Source organism: Acinonyx jubatus, chromosome B3 (genome assembly GCF_027475565.1).
Source record: "Acinonyx jubatus isolate Ajub_Pintada_27869175 chromosome B3, VMU_Ajub_asm_v1.0, whole genome shotgun sequence".
NCBI lineage: Eukaryota > Metazoa > Chordata > Mammalia > Carnivora > Felidae > Acinonyx > Acinonyx jubatus.
The window spans coordinates 130165392-130189349 of NC_069386.1; the positions used below are offsets into that span (position 1 = coordinate 130165392).

Here is a 23958-nt window from a genome sequence, read left to right on the forward strand (position 1 = left end):
GAGAGAAATTCCTCACGGGCTTGCCTGTAAATGCAGCCCCTGAGCTTTGGGCAATGGCCTCTGCGGTATCTATTTTCTGCACACTCCCTGTTTCTTGGCTCTGTCTTGGGTGCATAAAAGTGGCTAGGAAAAGATTACTTTGAGGTGTTCCCAAATATGAAACTCCATAAACGTAACTAATTGCACACGTAGCTATTAATAGCTATTAAACAAATGAAACTGAAAGTCTTGGATAATGGTTCTCTTGACCTTTGTTGTTGCAGGTAACTGCTGTAAAATCCAAAATAATTAGTCCACTGAACTAGCAGAAAACAGTCTCAGAGTGAACCCGGCGACACTTGGAGGAGTAAACTGGGCTATGGTTGGCTTTCCGAAAGTCAGTTTAGTTCTGAATCCTGATTTTTTAACAACATGAGGCTTATCATTCACTTCACTACCACGGTTAAGCAAAACAGGGTACCTCTGAGCATATATGGCGAAAGAGAGAAGGGGAGAGAATCATGGGAGCAAATGAGTATGAAATAAGATAAGTGTTGTCAAAGCGAATTCTTAGTGAATCTAGGTGAAAGGCATATGGTGTTCATTGTGCTTTTCTTTCTCCTTTTCCACAGGGTAAGAAATTTTTTTTAAATAAAGAGTTTGGAGTAGGGAGTAGGAGATGTATACCAGAGTGACAGCACTGATAGAACATTCTAGTTCCAGACAAGCGGAAAGGTTCTGGGCCTGAGAACTTCTCTTTCTTAAAGGAGATAAGCACATATGAAAGATGTACTAAGGACACACTACCATCAAATGGAGAAGAGAAGAGAAAATCACTTCTGCAGCCCATGAAGTGAGTGTTATATAGGGCAAGGTCTCTGGTACTGCCTGGAACCACACACTGCATGCCAACAGTGATTCCATAGACCACGTGCCACGATACTGGCCTGGCTCAGCCGTTCCACAGATAAACAAACAGAAACTGAAGAAGTGTCCCATGACTTGTCCAAGGTGCCTCGGCTAGTTCTCAAAAGACCGCTCAAGCAGGAATTTGAAATGTCTTTAGGTCTCTCTCGAGAAAGGACGTGTACTGATAGGAAACCAATACACCCACTGACCATATTTCTGGATAAAAACAGGTATGCAGATGTGACTTCAGGGAGCAGGAATTAAAATATAAATGCATCTCTCTCCCTGACACTGTAGCATGGGCGCAGAATCCATAAATTCCACACCAACTCAGCAGGAAGCGACAAGCTCCTTCAATGATTAATAACTTGATGGCCATGTTGTTTATGGCGGCACAAGCCAGCCGCACCGACTTGATGTCAAACGCCTCGTCCTGCAGGGGCTGTCATCATAGGACACCACATACTTAAAAGAAGGAACCAGTCATCCTGAACACGTTGGAAGGTAAATTTCTAACCACCTCTTCAAAACTCATTCATTAGAACGTACACGTGATACATCTGAAATGCCCGCCATTTTTCAGACTTCTCTGAATTTAAGTGTGACACCATTTTCAATGATCATGTTAGCATAAATTAAAGCCATTTGATTTTACTAGACCTCGACAAAACCGTGTGTTATTAATCTCAAAAACCTGGTATTCATTCTCTGGTCAAATCAATAGGAAATATCAAACATAAAAGGTGAGAAATCACATTAGTTCAGGCGGAGAATGAACAACGCTTGCGACTAACAAGTCAAAGTACAGCTTCTGATGGGACACGGCCATCTTGTATCTTCTCTATCGGTTAATTATTGGTCCCGCTACAGTAGAACCCTATGTAACACCTCCACCTTTCACCTGTGCACAAGGTTCTCTCTGGAGCTGATGGCTTTAAATCTAGAGACTATCATTTAGGGTGAAGTTGTCTGCCCAAGGGGTTGACTTGAGAACTCTTGACTTTGGCCAAGCATGCAATTAATGGCATTCTTCAGCAGTGCTGGAGCTGGTGCAGTTCTTTGGTCTAAAACTGACCACAGGTAGAAAGACATGGATGAGAAGAGATGGCCAGGGAGTTCCACGTCCAGCTGGGTGGCAGAGAAGACATCTAGAAGACACTCTTCTGACTACCCCAGAAAAGGTTCTGGATGAAGTACAGCAACATAGTTTTTAAGTCATGGCTGGTTTTGCTGGAAAATAAGGGAATCTTAGAAACCCAGGCAAACACACTGGTACGAAAAGAACGTCACACACAAACAAAAGGTTAAAAAATAAGGACAAAATCAGAAACAGGAGCAGTAGGTGAGCAAGAAAGCCAGGGTTTCTCTGGAGTAAAAGCCTACTGTAGCCCTGGGACAAGAGCCCAAATTTATAGCGATGGAGAGAGAGCCAAAGAAGATTGATTCTGGCAGCTCCACAGTTAACTGTGGCTCTTCGAAGGGGATTAAAGTGGCCTCAGGTGTACTGATCCCTAGGCTCCCAGCACAAGTTTGAAAGCAAATCCTCTCTTGAAGAATGCAATCTGAATTTAAGCCACCAGGATTCCCACATACTAAGGTTAATCCAATATTCAAGGAGAAAGCTCAGAACCTAAAATCACCAAACATACCAGTGAGCAGGCCACTGGGAATGCATAAATGTAAAAATGTCAAATGTAAAAAGCTAAGACCTCTGAATGATGATACCTTCAATGAGGTCCTAGACCAAAGTAACTGCCCCTCAGAGGCAGGCAATGGGGATAAAAGCCAGGCTTAACTCTCAGTTCCAGATGGCATGAGAAATAAGAAAAGCCTCCCCTGAGATTTTTTTAACCACAAGCCTTGAGTCTTGTGGGGATGAGGCCAGAATTCTACTGTGTAGACCCAAAGACCTTAGGCTAAATTTAATTTAAAGTGCCCAATGGTGCCTACTAGAAGAAAATACAAACCCTTTCTGGAAGAACATACTTTAAGTTCAGGCCACAATGAATTCCCATGGATAAGACTTCAGGGACCAGAGGTTAATAATAATAAAAAAAATAAACAAACACAAAAGAAACAGCCACTATAAGCCAGAGACAACAGAAAAAACAACTATACAATATGAACTGCAAAGCTGGCAAATATTGAAATAAGTAGGTACATGATGTCAAGAATGAGTACAGAAATAAAAGAGGGAATTGAAATATACTAGATCTAGGAAGAATAGATTATGAAATCGAAGCAGACGGATTTTGGAAAGCATCAGAGTTGCGAGAGATGAAAAAATATAATCCCTGAAATAAACCTCAATGAAGCTGAAAGAGAAAAAGTTAGTAAAAAAGAGCGGTGAACTGGAAGATGGATCTAAAGATACTATACACAGTGCAGCAGAGATGAAGAGATAGAAATATGGAAGACTGGGCATGATGTAATACAAAAGAAGATCCAACATAAATCCACCTGGAGTTCCAGAATGAAAGAGACAATGGGGAAGACCCAATACCTGAACAGAAAGTGGCTGAGAATTCTCTTGTTTTGATGAAAGGTACCAACCAATCTTCAGATTTAACCAACAAATCCCATGGACGACAAAAAGAAATACATATCTGGACACATCATAGTCAAACTGTAGACATTTAAAAAAAAAAAAAAGAGAAGATGTAAAAGTAGCAGAAAGAAAACACATCACCTAAAGAAGAATATCGGTTAGGATAAAATGAGGGAGGTAGATCAAAGTGGAAACATATTCTCGAGGTGAAAGAGGAACGGAAGAAGCATCAAACGCTATCTTCTAAGAATGAAGGCAAAATAAATATGTTTTCAGACAAAAAATTGTCAAGGCTTTAACTAAAAGCAGATTGTCACGGTAAGGACTTTCTTAAGAATGTATTTCAGGAAACAAGGAAAATTTTCCAAAAAGAAAGGTCCGAGACGTGAGAAGAAATGATAAGCAGAGAAAATGTAGTCAACTATTGACTGAACAACACAATAATAACAATGACTAAGTAACATAAAAAAAAAAAAAACAACAAAATGAAATACAACCACAGTATTGGACAAGTGTAGCACATCATCTGGGAGGTAGGGAATAGCAGCTGAAGTATTCCAAGGGCCTTGTATTGATCAGGAGTTTTAAAAGTATTGATTAACTTTAAACATTTTAAAATATTCATGTTATAAGTTCTAGGATCAACATTAAAAGAAGAGAAACAAAATGTATAACTTTTAAACCATTAGAAGGAAAAAAGGGGGGAGTGGGAGCTTTTGATCGATTTAAAATAATGCAAGAAAGGAAAAAGAATCAGGAAAAAACCAGGACAAACAAGTGCAAAATAAAATGGTAGAAATAAATCCAAATATGTTATTAAAAAGGGACTAAAAACCTTCAGTAAGAGGTAAAGATCATTAACACAGATTTGTTTTTTAAAAGCTGTTTCCAAGAGAAAAACCTAAAACACAAAGACAAGCAAAGGTTAAAAGTAAAAGGATGGAAAACGCTGTATCATGCCATGCTGGTACAGCTATATTATAACCAGAGAAGGCAGATTTTTAAGGCAAAAATCATTACTACGGATAAAGAGAGTTATTAAATATTCATAAAGGTTCAATTCACCAGGAAGCTACATCAGTTCTAAACATGGATTCCTCCATGCAGATAGCTTCAAAATACCTACAGCCCAAACTGAAAGAGCTACAAGGAGAAACGGTCAAATCTACATTGTAATGGGAGATTTTAATACATCATTCTCAATATTCAATTGACCAAGCATGCCTTCCCTCCCTCCCTTTCCCTCCCCACCCCCGCCCCCACACGGTTAGCATGCAGATTTGATCTAATAGACATACAGAACATGTGTTAGTAATGAAGAAGGCTTATCATTTTGAAGCACACATAGAATATTTATAAAGACTGATAAATGCTAGACTATACAGCAAGTCTCCACAAATTTCCAGTATCTTCCAGATCAACTCTCTGGCCACAATGACTTAGAGTTAGTAATCAGTGTTGAAGGGGTAACTAAAAACAAAAATAAGAAACCACCACCTTCTCCTGGGTTTGAAGATTTAAAAACACACTTCCAAAAGCATCTGTGGGTCAAAGACATTAAAATGGACATAGAAAGTACTCTGCACTGTTAATAACGAAAATAAAGGTATCAAAATTTATGGGATGTAATGAGGCAGTAATTTCAAGGAAATTATAACCTTGAACTTTTATAGAAAAAGAAGAAAAGTTTAAAATGAAGGTAACTAATCCAGGCAAAGAAAAAGAGAATTTAAAAAAGGAAACTATAAATGAAAACAAAAATAAAATAAATGAACACCCCCACCCCCAAAACCCAAAAGTTGTTTCTTTGAGAGGAAAAACAAAAAGCTATGGCAAGATTAAGCAAACAGAGTGATGTTAAAATGAAATAAGAATGAAAAAGGGACATAACTGCAAAGGTATTTTGAAAGATGACAGATACATTATGAGTAACTTTATGCCAATATTTTTGAAAGCTTAGGTGAAATAGACAAATTCCTACAGTTACCAAAATGAACTCAGAAAGAAATTTAAAATAAGCCACACTATCCCCGCAGTATTTCCTCTCTCCCTCCTACCACAGAGCATAATCTAATCCTGAGTTTCAGAGTTGCCTTCAAAGACCATGATTTCAGAAGGTATAAGCTGACAGGTGCTTGGTCTTTAAAAACAAAACAAAATACAGTATAAAGAAGACCTGTGGCAGGTACAGCATTGGGAATATAGTCAATGATATTTTAATAGTGTTGCATGGTGACAGATGGTAGCCACACCTGTCACGAGCACAGCAAAATATACAGACTTGTCCAATCACTATGCTGTACATCTGCAACTAATGTAAGATTGTGTGTCAACTATACTTCCTTAAAAAAAAAAAAGAAAAAAAAAAAAAGACCAGTGGCAAATCTTCCCTCAAGTTGTACAGCTAGACCACACCCTATCTTAACACTGAAGGCTCTCGGCTTCCTGAACTCCTGTTACAGACATCTTCTCAAGGGGAAAGACAAAGTTAGATGACCAGGAGCAGACCTTAGGCTGAGAGAGTTTTCCTGATGATTGTATTCTGACAGGACCTTACGTATTAATGTTTGTATTACAGTAAGAGTATTAATTTCTGACTTGCTTCATGTTCCACAGGAATTGCAGTTTTTACTTGAGGTCCAAATGAAATTAAGCAGTCTCAGACGGTGATTAGATGGAACTTTCTTATAAATTAAAACTTGCTCTCGTTTGGATGACCACCATCATTCCTTAAAACCAATGGCCATTCTTCTTGGCATAATAAGCTCAATGCAAGCCTTTTCCTGGGACTTAGGGCAAAGCTTCAGGTGCTCAAAAAGGAGACCTGGGAAGGTCTATGGGGGGCAGGCTAGATGAATTCAAGAGGCTCCCCACATTACTAATTTTATTTTTTTCCAATTGGTTTTATTGTGGTAAAATAAACAAACATGAAAAACTTACCATCTTAACCACTTTTCATTGTACAGTTCAGTAGTATTAAATACATTCATAATATTGTGCAACCATCACCACCATCCATCCTTGGGATTCTTCATTTTATACAACTGCAACTCTGGCCTCAATAAATACTAATTCCCCATTCCTTCCCTCCCTGGGCCATTGGCAACCACCTCTCTATTTCCTCTCTCTATGATTTTGACCACTCTAAATACCTTGTATGTGTAGAATCATACAGTATTCGTCTTTTTGTGACTGGGTTATTTCACTTAATGTAACGTCCTCAAGGTTTATTCATATTGTGGCACGTGTCAGAATGTCCTTCATTTTAAGGCTGAATGATATTCCATTGTGTGTATACACCACATGTTGCTTATTCATTTATCTGTTGTCGGACACTTGGGATGCTTATACACTTCAGCTACTGTGAATAGTGCTGCTATGAATGTGGATGAACAAATATCCCTTCGAGACCTTGCTTTTGGTTCTTTTTGGTACATGCTCAGAAGGATTGCTGGGTCATATGGTAACTCTTTTTAATTTTTTGAGGAACTGCCATAGTGTTTTCTATAACAGCTCCACCATTTTACATCCCTACCAATAGTGTACAGGGATTCCAAGTTTTCCATATTCTCATCAACACTCATTGTTTTCTGGTTTTTCTAGGAGTCATCCTAATGGGCGTGAGGTGGCATCTCACAGTTTTGATTTGCGTTTCCCTAATGATTAGTGATGCTAAGCAGCTTTTCATGTGTTTTGGCCATTTGTATATCTTCTTGGGAGAGATGACTATTTAAGTCCTTTGCCCATTTCTGAATTGGTTTGCTTGTTTCTACATGTTATTTATCAAACACCTACGTAACGCACACCCTGTGTCAGTAACATAACTGTGTTACCCTAATAACCCATAAGACTGGCTTTCTCATGAGAAGCCCAGGCGCACCTGTCCAACATCACACAACCACAGGATAAGGACCCAAGAAACTTGGCTCCTGAGTTCTCATATGTGATTTCTGGGCTCTGTTGCCTTCTGAAGGACTCCTACACCCCCCCCCCCCCCATTCCGTTTTTTTCCCAGTCCTCTTTGGTAAGCCTTGGACATTTAATGGGTCAAAAAAGAGCCGTAAGGGTTGAAGGCAAGGTGGCCCAGATCCCAGAGAGTTGCTATGGGCCCTACCTGGGAGGCAGCCCAGAGTGCTATAAATGTAGGAAACTTGAGGCTCCTGTTTCCCAAGAGGGCCAGAAACAGTTCTTCTAGGGCTATAATCGTTTGTTCCATTCAATGTATTCGCTGCAAGGAATTTCACTGGGAACACAGAAGACACAGCCATAAAACTAAGATGTGTGAGCAGTTATTTTGAGGATAATGTGTCTTGAGGACTCTACGCCCAGGCAAATTTAAAAATAAGCAGGTTTCCAACAACTAAGGATGGGCCAATCTCTGAGGTTATTGAGTAAAAAGTCAACACTGTAAAGTCAATTACACTATTGACAGATACTCTTACAAGGAGATTTCACATCATAATTATATGCAAAGGAACCCAGCAAATACAAGCTGTGTAATGATCAGCTAATAAAAGTAACACTTCATCTATGTCAATAACAGTTTCCGAGTTAAGACAAACAAACATGGCCTTTGCCACTCAGTGGTGGAAAAAAAAATCCCTGAAAGACAAATATTTTCGCTTAAGGAGAAGTCGCTTAGACTCACACAGAAAACCTGTCACACAAAGCAGAGTCGGAAATTGGTCTTTAGTGGGTGAGTCTCTGGCCCTCCCTCCATCCCTGGCTGAACTGATGGGGGCAGTGACATAAACACTGAACACCCCCAGGATCCCTTGGTCACTGTCGTGGGGTCTGGCAGACATCTGCTATTGTTTTAGTCTCCTGTGGGCTGTTTTCCTTTTAACCTTAGCTGAATTCAGGTTCGGCTGACACATGGTCAAATTAAAAAAAAAAAAAAAATTACAGTGAATGTGAAAGAGCAAAACAAGATCCGTCCCCCACTCCCACCCCAGAAAACTTACTAGTGGGTTTTAGATAGACACTGATTCTGCAGATACCTCCGTGGCTGTGTTTATGTTGATTCTTTCTGGAAGCATCTCAGTGCCTATTATTTGCCAGGCATTTGGGACATGAAGAAGGCAAAGTATTATAAGCAAGGGTCCTTGACCTTACAGAGAGCACACAACACTCCTCTCCCCCCCTTCATTTCTCCTAACACTGAAGTGGAACAATGCATTGGTAACGCACAACGGTTTTCTTTATTGGTCATCTCTTCTTTATGGTAACCTGTCTAGTTTTTGCAAACAGCAGTGGCACATTTATTGACAACTTCTCTGATGCTCAGGAAGGTCCTGAGACCTTGCGTGCTTTCATAGTGGACAGACATGTTGTGCCATTTTGCAGCTACTCTCACTCAGCCTCAAACGCACCTTTTTACAGTGTTTCAAAGGCTGGGGCTGGGGCTGGGCTGTTCAAGCCACACGTCTGCTGCACCACCTGGCTTCACATTAGGCTTGGATAACAGGAGTTGCCACTGAGAGACTGGGAAGGGGGTGGAGGAAGAAAGGACACGCTCCTTCTTGTGTGTGTCCTGTTCACTTGTAGTGGCAGTTCATTCCTGTAGTAGCTGCTGAATCCAGCTGTGGTCCTCCTAATGCTTACAGAACCAACTTCTTCATGTTCCCTTAGAGGACGTGCGCCAGCAGGAGATCCCGAGATCTCCTAACATCCCTCTGGTCCTTCCATAGGTCCCGCCTCTGAGATCAGAGCCTCTAGCCCAAGCTGAGGGGTACCCCTCAGAGGTCCGGATCTCCGACCCCAGCTCCTCTTCTGAGGTCTGAGCCCCACTCCCATGGGGCAACCATCCCAACCTCTTCCCTTTCTCCTCTTTAGCCCGAGGGGATGCGGCTCCTTCCAGTGACTACCTTCTCCAGGACACCTGGAGACCTCTTTTCACCCTTCCAGTTATCTGGTTAATAACTTCCTATCTGGTTAATGGTTCTTAACATGAAAGTCTCCCTGATTGAATACCTAGTGTTATCTCCGTCTCCTGACTGCACCTGAAACCTGTTTTGTGGTCTTTTACTGTGGAAAAGCCAAAGTGAGGTGCTCATTGGACTGGATAAGTGGCAGCTGTTTAACCAGAGACAAGACTTCATTGTTTTGCTGTGGTGTTTTATTATCTTCTAACCAGAACATAACTAGAACACCAACAACAAAAAAATCAGCATTTTAAATAATACCTCTTGGGAGTACTAATCAGTAAAATGTATGATAACATACACCACAAGGGTAATAATTAAAATTAGGGGGTGGCTCCTGCTGAAGGCCAACTTGGTCTCATGTCTCTCCCCCCGTGCCTGGCTCTTCTGTGCCCTTCTACGAGGAATGGCTGGAGCCACATCCAGATCCACGTGGCAGGTGCCGAAAGACTGCTCAAGACAACAAACTGAAATCTACACTTAGAATATGCTAATGAACATAGATTGTTGTTCCACGTACAAACAGTCTACAGTCTCAAAGTCCTGTCAACCAAAAAGGTAAGCCAGGAGGTGAGGCAGAAAAGATGTTAAGTAAGAAAAGAAAATGGAACGTGTTTCTCTCATAATGCGAGGCAAAGGTGTTGATACTTTGGCTGCATGGAAAAGGCTTATCATTTAAGAACTCAAGAATTATTGACCTACAGATAACCAAGAAAGATCCTAGAGAAGTATAAGAGAGGGCCTTCCATATATTTTTGGAAAGATCACCATGTTGGGCTAGCAGAAATGATAAGTGGTTTTCTAACTTTATTATTATTATTCTAATTCCAACCAAATTCCTTCCTTATCAGGTCCTAGACACCAGCGTCTGCCCTGAAGACTGAGGGACTTCCATCTTGGCAAGACAAGGCTGGTTTGCCAGAAGAGTGAGTGGGAAAGCACCGTGTGGTTGTTTCACACGAGTGAGCTCGACGTTGTGTCTCCCTCAGGACCCAGCTAGCAGACTTTCTGGGGTGGTTTCCTCTGGGACATGACACTCTATGGAAGAAAAACGGTCTTCAGGTGCAAACTTGATCCAACAGTGCAGAGTGAGCAAGCAGATGATGCTGTGGAGGGGGGCAATGTGATGGGCCTTCCAAGCAAGAGCCTGGGCAAACCTGAGGAGGCATCAGCCACGTGAGACCCAGCCTGTCTACGGCAAGCGAACCATTGACAACAGAGAAGGACACACACACACAGGAATTTTACTACACTGAGTCACCCGTTAAAGGGCCACAACCAAAATATGGGGGCTTTCAAAGGAAAGGGAAATTCATTCAGGGCAAGCTCAGAGGCCATGTTCAGAAAAGCTTTGTGAAGCAATCATTTTTGTGATGGACCCTGAAGGAGGTGCATGTGGAGGCTGAGCGAAGTCTACATAGAGGCAACCGAATGGATAAGATCGGCCAATGCTAGACATATCTGGGGAACAAATTTGGTTCGAGGACACCAGAGGACTGGGGTTATGTCAGGCTGATGTGTGGGAGCCATGGAAGGTGTTTCTGCAGACGGCTGGAGAGGCACATTTTAGGAAATGAGTCTGACAGTGGCTGATGGGTGGGCGGGAATGGGCAGAGAAGCAGCAGGAAAATGGGAGGCGGCATCCACACTGGCACATGTAAAAGGTCTAAGCTAGCGAGAGACCCTAATCCAGGGCCAGCAGTGGAGATAAGAAGGATGGAAGAAGGAAATTTCCCAAGGAAGAGTTCATGTGGTTTGGCAACTGACCTGACTCTTGGAAGCAGGGGAATGATGCCCCATGTTATTTCTACCCCAGTAACCAAAGGCACTTTTCACACATGATTTTGCATTTCATTCTGGAGGTAGACCAGTTAGCCTAGAATCTAATGAACAACTTGCTCACCACTTCCTTATTCCCACCTTATCCCACCTTCTTCAACAAAAAAGCTTAGTTTGTCTTCATCTCCTCATCTACAAAGAGACTAAGATAATTTGAGCCCAGAGGGAGAAGCTGGATTGGGGTCCCTGGGGAGTTACTTTGCCTTTTCTTTAAAAAAATTTTTTTTTAATTACATTTATTTATTTTTGAGAGACAGAGTGAGACAAGGTGAGAGTGGGGGAGGGGCAGAGAGAGAGGGGGAGACAAAGAATCCAAAGCAGGCTCCAGGCTCCGAGCTGTCAGCGCAGAGCCCTATGCAGGGCTCAAACCCACAAACCATGAGAGCATGACCTGAGCCAAAGTCGAACGCCTAACTAAGCCACCCAGGCGCCCCTACTTGGCCTTTTCTTAACACCCAAACCAAGTTGATTGTCTTCACTCCTTAGAGGCTGGTCCTCTTCATTCCAAGTGGCCCCGTGGGACACATGATGCCCTTCCCACTCCTTTCGGCAGGCTTTGTCCAGCGAGTGCCTCCCTTACCTCACAGCTGCCGTCATTCCAATGGGAGTGATTGGCAACGGCCGAACTCCAGGAAACAGCCCTCGGCTCAGAACCCGTGCTCCATTTTGTATCACTCCTGGAGGAACTGGAAAAACAAAACAGAAGAAGATACCACACGTGAATTCAACGGTGAACATTTCTGTTTTGAGTCAGAAATTCTGGATACATCAGGAAGAGAGAGAGAGAGAGAGAGAGAAGAAAAGAAGAGAGAGAAAGTGATTATTATAGGCACAAGGAGTGAGCAGTGATAGAAACACACACACACACACACACACACACACACACACACACACACGTACGCGCGCGCGCGCACGTAGAAGGGGAAAGAAAGATACCACTCCTCAAGAAAGAGATTCGGTCAGCCATGTCAGACCAATACCTTACAATCAAATTATTGATGCGTTGGTTTAAAAAAGGGTGAGTTTTCAAAAGTGGGCTTCAAACATTACTTCCTTGCGTTTATTAAATATAAGCTTTTCTTTCCACTCAGACCCTAACAAGATCTCGAGAACACTAACACAAGTCTAATAGCAATGACCAAACAAAAGCATTTCTTCATGCTTCTCTGGTGATGGTCAGAAGCTGAGAACATCTTTCTATCTGTCCTTAACCTGACAAGAGAAAACAGGAGCCAAAAGAAAAGCAAAGCTGATTTTATAAGCTACTTGGCACCTCAGTGCTCACAACACAGTGTGTGCTCACAACGATTTCGGCCGCCGGAGGAAAGACCCCTTCCTCAGTGTGGCTGGGAGTGGACGGTTGGCAGGGTGGCTCTGGCTCCTGTCTCAGAACCATGCACAGCCCACTCTGGAGGACCCACTGCCTCCTTCCTCGAAGCTTCCCCAAGCAAATCTCCCCAGAGTTCTCTCACCATCCCGCCTTCTCCTAAATACACACATCCCTGGAGCAATCGTAAGCCAACCTTTCTGCCAGTGCCCATCAGATGATGTCTGTTTCCATACAAACCCACAGTGGGCTCACCCCTGTATGAGGGTTTACACCACAGGGGAACCACAGGACATCCCCGATCGTCCATCTTTTTTGACCTCCCAGACAGCAGTTTCATTAGGTTCAAGCTAATATTCTTACTGTACAACCAACCCTCCTCCATGTGTCTCCAGGGCCAGGCGTGCATTGGGAAGCACTGAGGCAGGGCTTGGAGTCTTAGCTTTCATTTCAGTTTCTCTTGTGTGACTTTGTGCAAGTTACTGAAATCTCTTCTTCCTTCTCGGAACAGTGTCCTAGGAACCCTTCTGCCGTCAATGTCCTGAGTCCCCAGGGCTCTGGCTGTGTCCATGGAGCCCCCCGCACAGTCTCATCCAGAGGCAAGGTGGATAAATCATGCCTTCTCAAACAAAGAGCCTCTAGAAAATTATACATACAAAAAATGTAAAACCCCTCTGGGTATTAAGTGTTAAAGTCAGTATTATTTGTGGAGAACACTCTTTACAAAACACAGACTTTTTATTCCTGTAATGTTTAGGCCTCTAAGGGCATGTTTCCATAAATTTTCTGAACCTTTAACTAGAGGTCTTTCATGTAGGATGAATGTCCACTCCTGAACATGGATGATGTTATACAGGCCGATTCCTAGAGAATTCTGTGGCTCTTGCTAGAATTTTTGCTATTTCTCTTCCAGGTTTGTGTAAGGCTCTTGCTATTGGGTTTTATAAAAGGTGGATGGGAGACAAAAACCAGCACTTAAACCAACTACTACTAATGTAGTCCAGGGGTCCAGAATCTTTCCATTCACTTACCCCATTTAACCGTGACAGTAGGCTGAACTAGATCAGGAACTCTTACCCGGTCCTTACTATCAGCCTGGTTTCGGATAGCAGATCATCGGAGACAGGAGACTTACCAGGTATCTAAAAGCATGAAGCCTGTTATAATGTAATACCGGAGGGAAGCATCCTATTTTGCTTCGTTGATGAGTTCTTTCTAAGGAAGAGTATCTAAAATTTATATTAACTGATCTACATACTCATTTCAAGACCTCCTCTACAGCTACGAGACGGCGTGGTATTAGTGTGAACACAGACACACAGATCATGGAAGAAAACAGAATCCAGAAATAGACCCGCAAATATGTGGCCAACTGACTTTTGGCAGAAGGTATCAAGACAATACGATGAGGGGAAGCAGAGCTACAACAACCGGCGATCCATTCAGGAAAAAATGAGCCTTGGTCCTTACCTCATGGCCATACACGAAAGTTAATTAGAAATGGATCATAATGCAAATGTAAGAACTAAAATGAGAAACGTTTTAGAAGAAAATATAGGAGGAAAAATACCAGCAATTCCCAAGGACAGACATGCAAAAATCAGTAGGACTCTAGAGTCTGTAGAAGAGGCTTCAGGTTGCTTGAAAAGAGAGGCTTTCAGTTTGTCTGTCTGTTTTGGAGATCGCGGGAGAGGGTTTTTCAGTTATCTTGCCGTATGGTAGTCTCGTTGAAATGGCCAGAAACCACAGGCTCAGTCCCATTCTGATAATACCAGTGAAGATATCAGTCACTAAAGATCTCATCTAGAACGGCGAGCAAATCTGATAGAAAGGACTACTGTTAAAATCACTTAAACGCTTAAAATCTACACCACAGTCGTAATTCTTGCCAGCAAAATTATTACAGTCCCATATACAGACTGTATCGATGCATGGATTAACATACCGAGTATCTGCTTATGTATTCCATGAAGGAGACGCAGGGTCGCCACAGCTAAGTGGGACAGACAGAGAATTAAAGAGGCAATGGAAATACACTGTGGTAAGCGGGGCGAGCGGCCTATAGGCATGAAGGATGGAGGCATCTAACCCGAAGTAAAGGGTGTCTGGGAAGACTTCCTGTAGAACTCCAGTCGGAGTTGGCATTCAAAGGCACAGGAACGGCACATACAAGGCCTGGAAGTAATAAAAATTACGATGTGCACAAGAACAAAAACTAACTTGGCTAGAGCGTATGATCCCTCTGCAGGAATGAGGTGCGTTTGGGCTTCATCCCATGGATATGGGGAAAACCATGAAAGGGTTCTGAGCGGGGGAAAAGGTCTGCAGCACGGCGGCTGAGAGCCAGACTCTGATGTTGGAGGGGTCCAACACCATCTCTGCATCCCATCTCTGGGTCTGCATCCCATCTCTGTCATTTACTGCTTGTGTCCCCTGAGCAAGCCACTTAAGAGGATGGGGACAGAAATGGTATTTCTCTCACAGAGTGGAGATTTAACTGCGTTAATAAAGGCACTACTGTTATACAAAATTACCTCTTAGTCATCAATATTATCATCATCAACATCAACATAACCAACATCCCCTGAGCATCCTGAGGCAGCCTGTGCTCTCTCCATTCCAGGTGAGCCCAAAGTCCACAAGAACAGAACAGAACAAACCCAGACCATGTTGGAAGAACTTAGCCATCTTCCCGGTCACAGAACGTAGCTGGAGGAACGGTGACAGCTCTTATGGGGCTTCTGGTCCCATGTCAGAGTCACCCCTGTGGGAAATACCTGAAACACCTATAATTCTGGGACAAAGACTGGGGTGCCCTGGACAGTGAAGACAGCAGATGGGAGTCACATAGCATGGCCAGGGAGTCATCTGCCAGCCAAAGGAGAAAACAACCCCAAGGACAGTGCCCTAAGCCCAGAGTCCTCTGCCCAAGCGCCTAGAACTGTTATGCCCCAGGGGGGATGCCCTACAGGGAGAGGAACAAAGAAAGGAAGTGAGCATGGACTGGGGACCAGGGTCTTTTGGTGTCCTCAGCTCATCTCAGCCTCCAGGGAAGAAGTGCTCTGCAGTGGTTAAGAGTACAAGCTCAGGGCAACATGGCCTCCGCCCGCCCCAGTCTTGCCTCCCCACTAGCTCTGCAGCTTTGGGCAAGTGCCTCAACTTTCATGTGCCTCAGTTTCCTCAGCTGCAAACCTGGTATAAACAGCTCATAGGAGTGTTGCTGAGTGTTAAATAAGACGACTCGGCGGCCGGTCCATTATATAAGCTCTTCATCACCATCTTGTCTGTCCTTCCACTATCCCATGCACCTCTCGACCTTCCTCTTACTAATTATAAGGAACAGGGCCCAAGGGGGATGTTGGGGGGTGGGGTGGAGGTCAAGACAGGGAGAAATCCTTCCAGCCTTTTATGCTTTTTAGATATCTCAACTCTGCATTTGCCCACATCTTCCGGATTAATGACGTGTATTCACTTCAAAGAGAATCTCACGGACGAAGCTATTCCGCAGCACTAAAAGGCTTTCCCTGAGCCATTTCCTGAACCTCACAGACTTCTGGCACATAAACTAGGCTCTTCTCCTGACTCCTGGAGTTTGCTCTCAAATGAGCTGCAACTGAATGCTGCCTCTGCCAACCAAACCTGGCACTTCTCAGTCCTCATCACTGGCAGCGCTTTTCATGTTGGGATGGTGATGTGCTCATATTTGCTCATGGGCTGCCAGAAGCCAGCTGTGACACTTAACTATTCTCCCATCTTTTCTCCTTCCTGTCTCCATCTCCAAGCGTCAGGAACGTGCCTTCTGGAAAACGAATCACAGCCTGTCTAAAATGTCTGTGAGGTCCATATTAACCAGTCTTTGGTTCTGGGGACTCGGAGGGAGCATGAATCCATTCCTCAGCTGTTTTCCTAACAGCACGGTCTATCTACCCCTTCCTTTTCCTCTGTATTGCCCCCAGGGTAAATCAGACCGAGCCCTTTACAACCAGCCCGTCCCACCCAGTGTACTGAAATTGTACTGAAATTGTACCATGGCTCCAGCCCTCCAGCCCAGAAGAGTATAGTGAGAAAACTGGATATGCTTGTGGCGGTCACTGCAAAAGGCACAGGCCTCCAGCAACCATCCTTTCCTGTCAGATCAGTTCAACGTTCAGCTTTTACACACAAGAAGACACATCTCTGAGATTCTCGGGTTCCTGGGACGAGGCGCCAAGGACAGGGGCCCCACGGCTCCCACTTCTTGCTGACCATCCCCTTTCTCTTATAGTGTAGAGTGACTCTAAACTTACTTATTTTTAGGCAATAAGAAAGTAACACGCAGAAAGAGGAGTGAACCAAGCAGCACTGCTCACCGTGATCTAAGCGTGATCACCTGGAGGACCCAAGAAAACCGTCTGTGGCACAAGACAAACTTCCCTCCACGCTCCGCCACCCTCGGTGTGGCCCCGTCCCAGCCTCCCCAGCCTCCTTCCCGATGCTCAGCTTCCTTGATTTTCACGGCTTCTAAAATTAACCTCTGAGCTCCTGCTGCCTTTGGAGGGCAGCCCTGGCTGACACTACCAGAGGCCATAAGTTGAGCAGCTAGTGCTTCCGATAATCCTTCCCCTTCCCAAAGTGGGACTTTCCACCTGCTTACTTGGAAAGATGCTGGGGAGGGGGCTGGAATGGGGGAGCCTCCGTCCTGGTCGCCTTTCTTCTCCAGTGCCTGGTGTGCTGGATGCACACTGTAGCTCCAGGGGGTGTGGAACGCTGCCTCCTTCCCTCACCTCTGCTGTCCCATTTGGTTGCTTTGTTTATCATCCAGAGTTCCTCTCTGGGAACATTCCAACTAGGGATTATATAAGCCTTTGAAGATGAGAATGGTGATCTGACTTCCTAACAATCCCTCCATTGGGGTTAAAGATGACTCACAGGGCTTGTCAGAGGGGAACAGCAAAGCAGGTACTTAAGTAGACTCTAGAAGCTGGAATTAGTCTATATGGCTACTTTGAAGGGAGAGGGGGAGGTCGATGGGTCTAGAAGCACAATCCAAAGTTCAAGAGATAATGAAGCAGCAATGTCCTGTGCTGATTTTTCTGGAAGTGGTGTCCTATAGCACATGCAAGACACAACAGCATACCTTCTAGAATGTTCCCCAGGCTGCAAAGTGGAAAGTCTGGAAAAGATAACATCATCACTGGGGCTCTGGGGGATGGGGGTGGGGACAAAATGTTGAAGCCTGCGGTTTTGATTAGATGCACTCAGCTGCCTCATTGAAAGTGAAGCATCTGGTCGCCAGGAGAGACTGATGGGACCCATAAGGAGCCAGCTCAAGTAATACCAGGGGCAGGGTCCGGGGCAGGCTGAGCTCCCTTGGGGCACTGTGGGACCCCCTCAAAGATAAAGGGGCCTGGCTGACTGTGATTCTCACCAGTTTCTTGAGACGTTTCCTTTGTACGATCTACTCAGCTTGGACTGTGGACGGTGGCTGGTTTGCCAGCCCCGAGCTAGCTTTGCAGATGCTGGGCACAGGGAAGGAAGAGAGGAAACAATCTAAGTGGCTGCTGTACGGTGACCTTAAGTGGGGCGGCTATGAAGGTCGATGGCAAAGGAAAAGCCTTTCAAGTCACCCAAGCCAGGCTCTTACTGTTGGAAGTGACAGCAGCAGACAGACGAGCCTGGTGGCCCCTGTTCAAGCAGCATCCTAGCCCAGGAGGGGAAAACAAGGGGCTATAAATAGTGCATGAGGAGGCTCTGTAAACAGCTCGGCCACAGCGCAGCCTGGGGGCGGGACACAGGCAGTTGCGGGCAGATGCGAACCTGTGCTCCCCGTGCGTGGGCAGAGGGGACGCCTGAATGCTAGGCACCCACGTCCACACCGGGACACGTGCACACAAACACCATGAGGCAGGCCGCCCGCCCTCCACCACCGGGGCTGGGTGTCTGCCGCCTCTGAACCTTTTTGGTGAGGAATCACCTTCCACTTTTTCCAGGCCTCGGGGGCAGCTGGCAGGGCAGGAGTATGGAGGCTGCACCACAGAAAGTATCCACCCCTTCTCCCTTCAGGAGGCCAGACACTCACCGAATCCCAGGAAAAGAAACACGCAACGTAAGATAAGGACAAGGGGAGGGGGAGGCAGAGGGAAGCCGAGAAGTGCTAAGAGAAGACGGAGGCCCCCAGCTGGAGACACCCCCCCCCCCCGCCCTGCCCCCGACTCCTTTACTGGGAGGCTGACCAGTGGCCACCTGGCTTCCCAAGTGCATGTTCACTTCTTTCCTAAAGCCCTGTTCACATCTTCAGGGGCTTTGCTCCGGCCTGTTGACCATGTGCTAGCTTGACCATTAGGGGTTTTACTAGAGATTGGGGCCAGATGGGAAGGAGAACACAAAGATGATGCTCCTACCCCCTCCCTAGTCTTTACATTTATTTCTTGGAGGCTCCTGCCAATGGGCCTCTCCTTCCATGACTTTTGTGGGCTTCCTGGTTCCTGCCTTCTTGGACACTGGAGCTGTCTTCCTGGCCTGGAGCTTTCACGAAGGCCGGGCTGAGGCTGAATTTCTCACAGAGCTAACACTGAGGAAGAAAGCCTTCTAAAAAAGCCCTACAGCTTTGACACATAAACACTGAACTTTTAAAACTCCAATTCTGCATTTCCATGCAAGTAAGACTATGGATACCCTGAAAAAATAATTATTTATAGTTTGAGTGTTCTAGTGAGGGAGCAGGGAGAAGTTCATTTAGCCACTACTGATAATGGACTTCCATGGAAGCTGCTAGGGATCCGTTAATGACCAATCCCCCTGCCTCTTTCCCTCTTAATTCCATCATTCTGGTTCATCAAAAGCTTTTCTTTAAGCCAGTGATCCCTGTGCACAGTGGCCGGGTGCTAACGAAGATGCTCCTGAACCTTCTACGGCTCTGGTGAAAAAAGTGTTTTCCTCACTGTTAAGTCATGCAGCATGACTCCCGAAACTGTTTCAGACTGTAACTTGGTTACAATCTGTCTGCACTCTTCCTGCAATGTCATCTGAGAATGGAGTTTTGCTTTGTTTTCAATTTCTCTGCAACTTCAAACGTCATTTAAAAACCACATTACAGGGTAACTGCTAGTCACTGGACTGTGCTAGTTACACAAGTGCTTAGCAATGGCGTTTGCTTCTCGGAGGTGTGGGCAGCCTCTAACACTTCAACTGCTGGCAATCTGAGATTAGCCAAGAAAGAAAGGGAATTCTACGCCTTTCGGAGCAGGTAATGGCAGCCCCTGCCGGGGGGATGAGTCTCTCCTGAGACACATCTCTCGGGTCTTTTAAAAGAAGGAAGGAGAAAGGATAGACTCAAATTTCCCAAAGCTGCGGGGAAGGCTGTGACCAGTGGAGGGCTAACTGTTAACAAAAGCACCCGAGAGTGAACGTGGGGGATTTCCCTGAGTCAGGGAGCCAGAGCCCCAAACAAGCTGAGGGCCCAGCCCCAAGAATGAGCCCGGTGGGTGCTGGGGTCCGCTGCATCACCTTATCAGCGTGTTCCGTCAACAGGAGGCTGCCACACAGCAATGTCCTGAGCAGACCCCAGGAAGTGAGCTGGCTACCTGCTCAACAGGGTTCTGGGTGGGGGTGAAGGGGGGACCAGAGAACTAGCTTCAAGTCAGGAGGACGAGGGGACAGACAGATCTCTCCATTTAAGGTCATTGTTCATCACTCGGGAAGGAGACCTTTCCAAGGTGTAGCTCAGAGGTGGGAAAAGACACAATGGAAGACAAGTTCAAGGAAGAAGTGCTGTTTCAAGCTTGACACTGCTCAGCGGCCAACGGCCGGTGAAGACAGGAGCCCTGCTTGGCAAAATTAGCCCGGCCCTTCTCTGTGACAGCTTGGAAGACTGGTGGGGATGATGCGGGGTAGGGGGTGGGGGTGCATCACGATGGTTCATTTCAAGGCTACTTCAAGCTCTTGCGTCCCCGTCTTGCCGGACTTTCCTCTCCTCTCTAGCTATAAGACGGCAGTCTGCTATTAATGAGGTCCCAAAGGGGAAAGAAATTTCTGAAACCGGGCACTGCTCAGTTCCATCACTGTTAGGCTGGCCCCACAAAGCCTCTTCTAGCAGAAACTACAAACTCACAGGAACTATTCCTGCAGGAGAAAGGAAGTTCTCTCCGTGGGAATCCATTATAGGGTCTGCTTCCCTTCCCCCAAGTCTTAAGCCCTGAGATTATATTAAAAGTTTGTCATCTCGGAAACACACCTATGCATTCATTCACACATAGGCGTGGCCGCATGTCTGCAGGCATATGCATGTAATCATGCACTTAGGTTAAGTTTTAAAGGGATTCTACAAGGGAAGTTCTACTTGAGAATTAGTTCTTCCTATGGCCTGGTATATAAATGAGAAGGTTAAGTTCACAAACTACGGTGCTGTAGGCTATAGAAATATCTACTCACAACCTGCTTGTATCTCAGGGGGAGTATTCAAAAGCATCATGGCACTGGCAGCATCAATGTCAGGATCTGGAAAAATCAACCAATAAATAATATTATTTACAACGGGGCCGGTGTCTGTGTGTGTTTTTTTTTCCCCCTGCAAGTTACAGTTTATGAAAGCAACAGAGAAAAAAAAAAAAAATCTGGGAACAAGATGAGCTATCCCAAAGGTGACTTTCTTCCCGTTTGCGTTTGAGAGGAAGAAAGGTATTCTAGAATGAGATTTAAGGGGCAGGTTAGTAAGTTTCTCAGACAAAGCATGGTCCTTCCTCATTTTGCTCATTTCATAATCTGACTATATGTTCCTGATAAGTTGCTGATCTATGCACCCCTACAGCTTACTCCCCTGGCACGGAGGAGTAGGGGAGTGGGGTGACAATTGGACATTTAGCTACAGAAGTCTTTGATGAACTGGGGAAGCTCACAGCACCGAGAAGAGAAAGCCCTAAATATACCTGCATCTAGTGAGATACAAACAAGACGTCGGATCATTTCCATCTGTCAGCAGAATGTAAATTGTACTTTACGAGACGCTGTGTGCACGCAGTGGTGGTAGCAGAAGTGGTGAAGGCATTAATACACACACACACACACACACACACACACACACACTTAAGATATAAAGGAAACATGAAAGTTATGATGTTGAGGGCACAGCGTTTGCTTCCACATCTATTACTGCTTTTAATATGGGACAAAAAGAATACTCATCACCTCGCTGCTATAATTCTTAATAGGTTTCTGAATCCTTACTGATCCACCAGTTGACAGATGGCAGGTTATATAGAGACAGAGAAAAAATATTATCCTTTTATAACTAAATTCATTTTCCTCTGAGAAACAGCAGCGCTGCTGCTATGGAAATGAAAGTCACCATGGCAACAGTAAACAACTCCCAAGAATGGTCACTGAATAGGCTGAAAAGAACATCTGCCCCAGAACAGCGTCCCAGCTGCCCTGGGGCGAAATTCGCTAATAGTGCAGTGATGCCCCGTGACAGAAGCTGCCGCCTGTGCCCTGTCCGAATAAATGAAGTGTGCAATTGAAGTCGACATCAAAATGCCTGCCCTTGCAGATTACTACCTCTGCGTCCGCTAAACCCAATGACTAATGATGGCGGGTGGGGGTGGGCAGGGGGGCTCGTACTTGTCAGTTTTTGTACAAATTACATGCCAAAAAATTCAATTTACTACTAATGGCTCCACGGCACTTTATTTTGGGTATTATGCTAGGAAATGACTTTTTTACTGTTTAAAAAAAGTACATTTTTCATACTTCACATGTGCAGTTTAATTCCAAGGGAGTAATGTGATACAGCATAAAGCCCCACAAGCGATTAATAATATGGATGACGCTGGTTCTAGAAGACAGCATCTCAAAAAAATGGAGGAGGGGGGAAAGAACTTTAGAGGCCAGTTTCGATTTCGCCTGCAGGAGGCCCCTTACTTACACTCTGTAATGGAGTGAAGGTTTATGTTAATAGCATGAGGAACAGGTAAATTAACTTATTTGGCAACTCCTGGGGTGACATTTCTAAAACAGTCATCATTCCCCACTGATATTAAAAAAACATATATATATATATTAGTTGAGCTGAAAGACTTAAGGTCCTATTCATGGTTCCCAGGGTTCCTGCTGCCCCTAGGCCCCCGTCTCCCCACACAGCGTGTTGCCAAAAGCAGGTCTCTTAGGTTCTGGAAGGTTTTATGGAGGGACTGAGGTCTCCTCCCACTTCCTCTTTTTGGAAAGGGCCCCTTTCCCTTTCAGGGCCGAGAAAACACACCTGTTTCTTGGCAGAGCAAAAATTCTTTGCCATCTTTGAGAACGCAAAGTGTTGCCAGCAACCAGGGCTTGGCCCGGGTGCCTGGCCCCGGTCTCCCCAGGCAACTCTTACCCAGACTTTTCCTCAACGACAACGACCAGGAGGTCCGATGGGGACAGACAGAACAAGAGGAAATACAGGCAAAATGTCAAGAGCCTCTTCCTGTTTGTTTTCCCAGAAAATTAAAGAAAGTATTTCTTTATTCTTCAGAAACACACGACCACCGGAGAAAGGTACAAAGGGCCACAGAGAGAAAGACACAAGACATGAGAAAGAGAATCTTTCATGAACCAAAAGAGCAGCAGCACGCACACGAATTTCGCGGAACCTAAGAGGCAACTTGGGAAGTGCTTCAGGCCCACAAAACATCACCGGGACCACCACCCCCATCCCATCTGAGCCAAATAAACACAGCGACTCATTCAGGACAAGTCCCTCCAGTGGCCTCCTTCCGAGCAAGCAGATGTGCTATGCCACCTTAGGTGATGCGTTTTCTGTGAGCACACTGTGGGTCTCCCTGAAAGATTTAATTCTCTGTGGTCAGGAGAGACCACTGATGGTTTACATCTTTAGGTAGCAGAGAGGCTTTCTGATGGAAGTATTCCTATTCCAATAGGACCCTGGAATCCAGAGTGCTTGTTTGGAGTTTTTTGGCTGGAAGGTTTTAGGCACTTGGGCAACTGTTTTGGGGCTAGGGGCTGGTCCGCTCTGGAGGCACAGCTGATTCTGAAGGACAACAAGGTCAAGGACTAGATGGAGGGGAGGATGAGCAGTGGGTTGACTGCATATGAGTTTCCTTGGGCTTAAAAGAGAGGTTTTTCTTCCTGCAAGTGGTTCAATCCAGCTTATGAGCATAAGAAAAGAGAAAGATATTTTGGTCAGGAACTCTTTTTAGGAATGAAGATCTACTTGGCCAGGCGTACCCTTCACCCTTCGCTGTTGCATCTCTAGGGACCTGGGTGAGGGGTCCAGGAAAATACAGAAGCACTATCCTCTTTACTTTTGGTGAGTACAATCTTCCAAAATTAGGATGCTAATTTAGCATCCTCACACAGAATCCCGAAATCAGTTACCCCTGCTTAATTCAGTCTAACACCAAGTGTGCCATCATGGATGCTTAATAAAGTTACGACCATCCTCAAATCAGAATCAATCTCAAGCC

At 45.0% G+C, this 23958-nt stretch overlaps 1 protein-coding gene across 5 annotated transcripts in view; it reads right to left on the reverse strand.

Moving 5' to 3' along the window:
* Positions 1–23958, reverse strand: part of FOXN3 (forkhead box N3) — a 398278-nt gene that overhangs the window by 9379 nt on the left and 364941 nt on the right. For 3 of the 5 annotated variants that reach the window (XM_027066388.2, XM_027066392.2, XM_027066387.2), the window contains 2 exons: positions 20936–21001; positions 11780–11885 (listed from right to left, as the gene is read on the reverse strand). In XM_027066388.2, coding sequence (XP_026922189.1) covers positions 11780–11885; positions 20936–21001 — 172 coding nt within the window. The remainder of the gene's footprint in view (positions 1–11779; positions 11886–20935; positions 21002–23958) is intronic. The other 2 variants (XM_053224816.1, XM_053224817.1) reach the window with 2 other exon arrangements.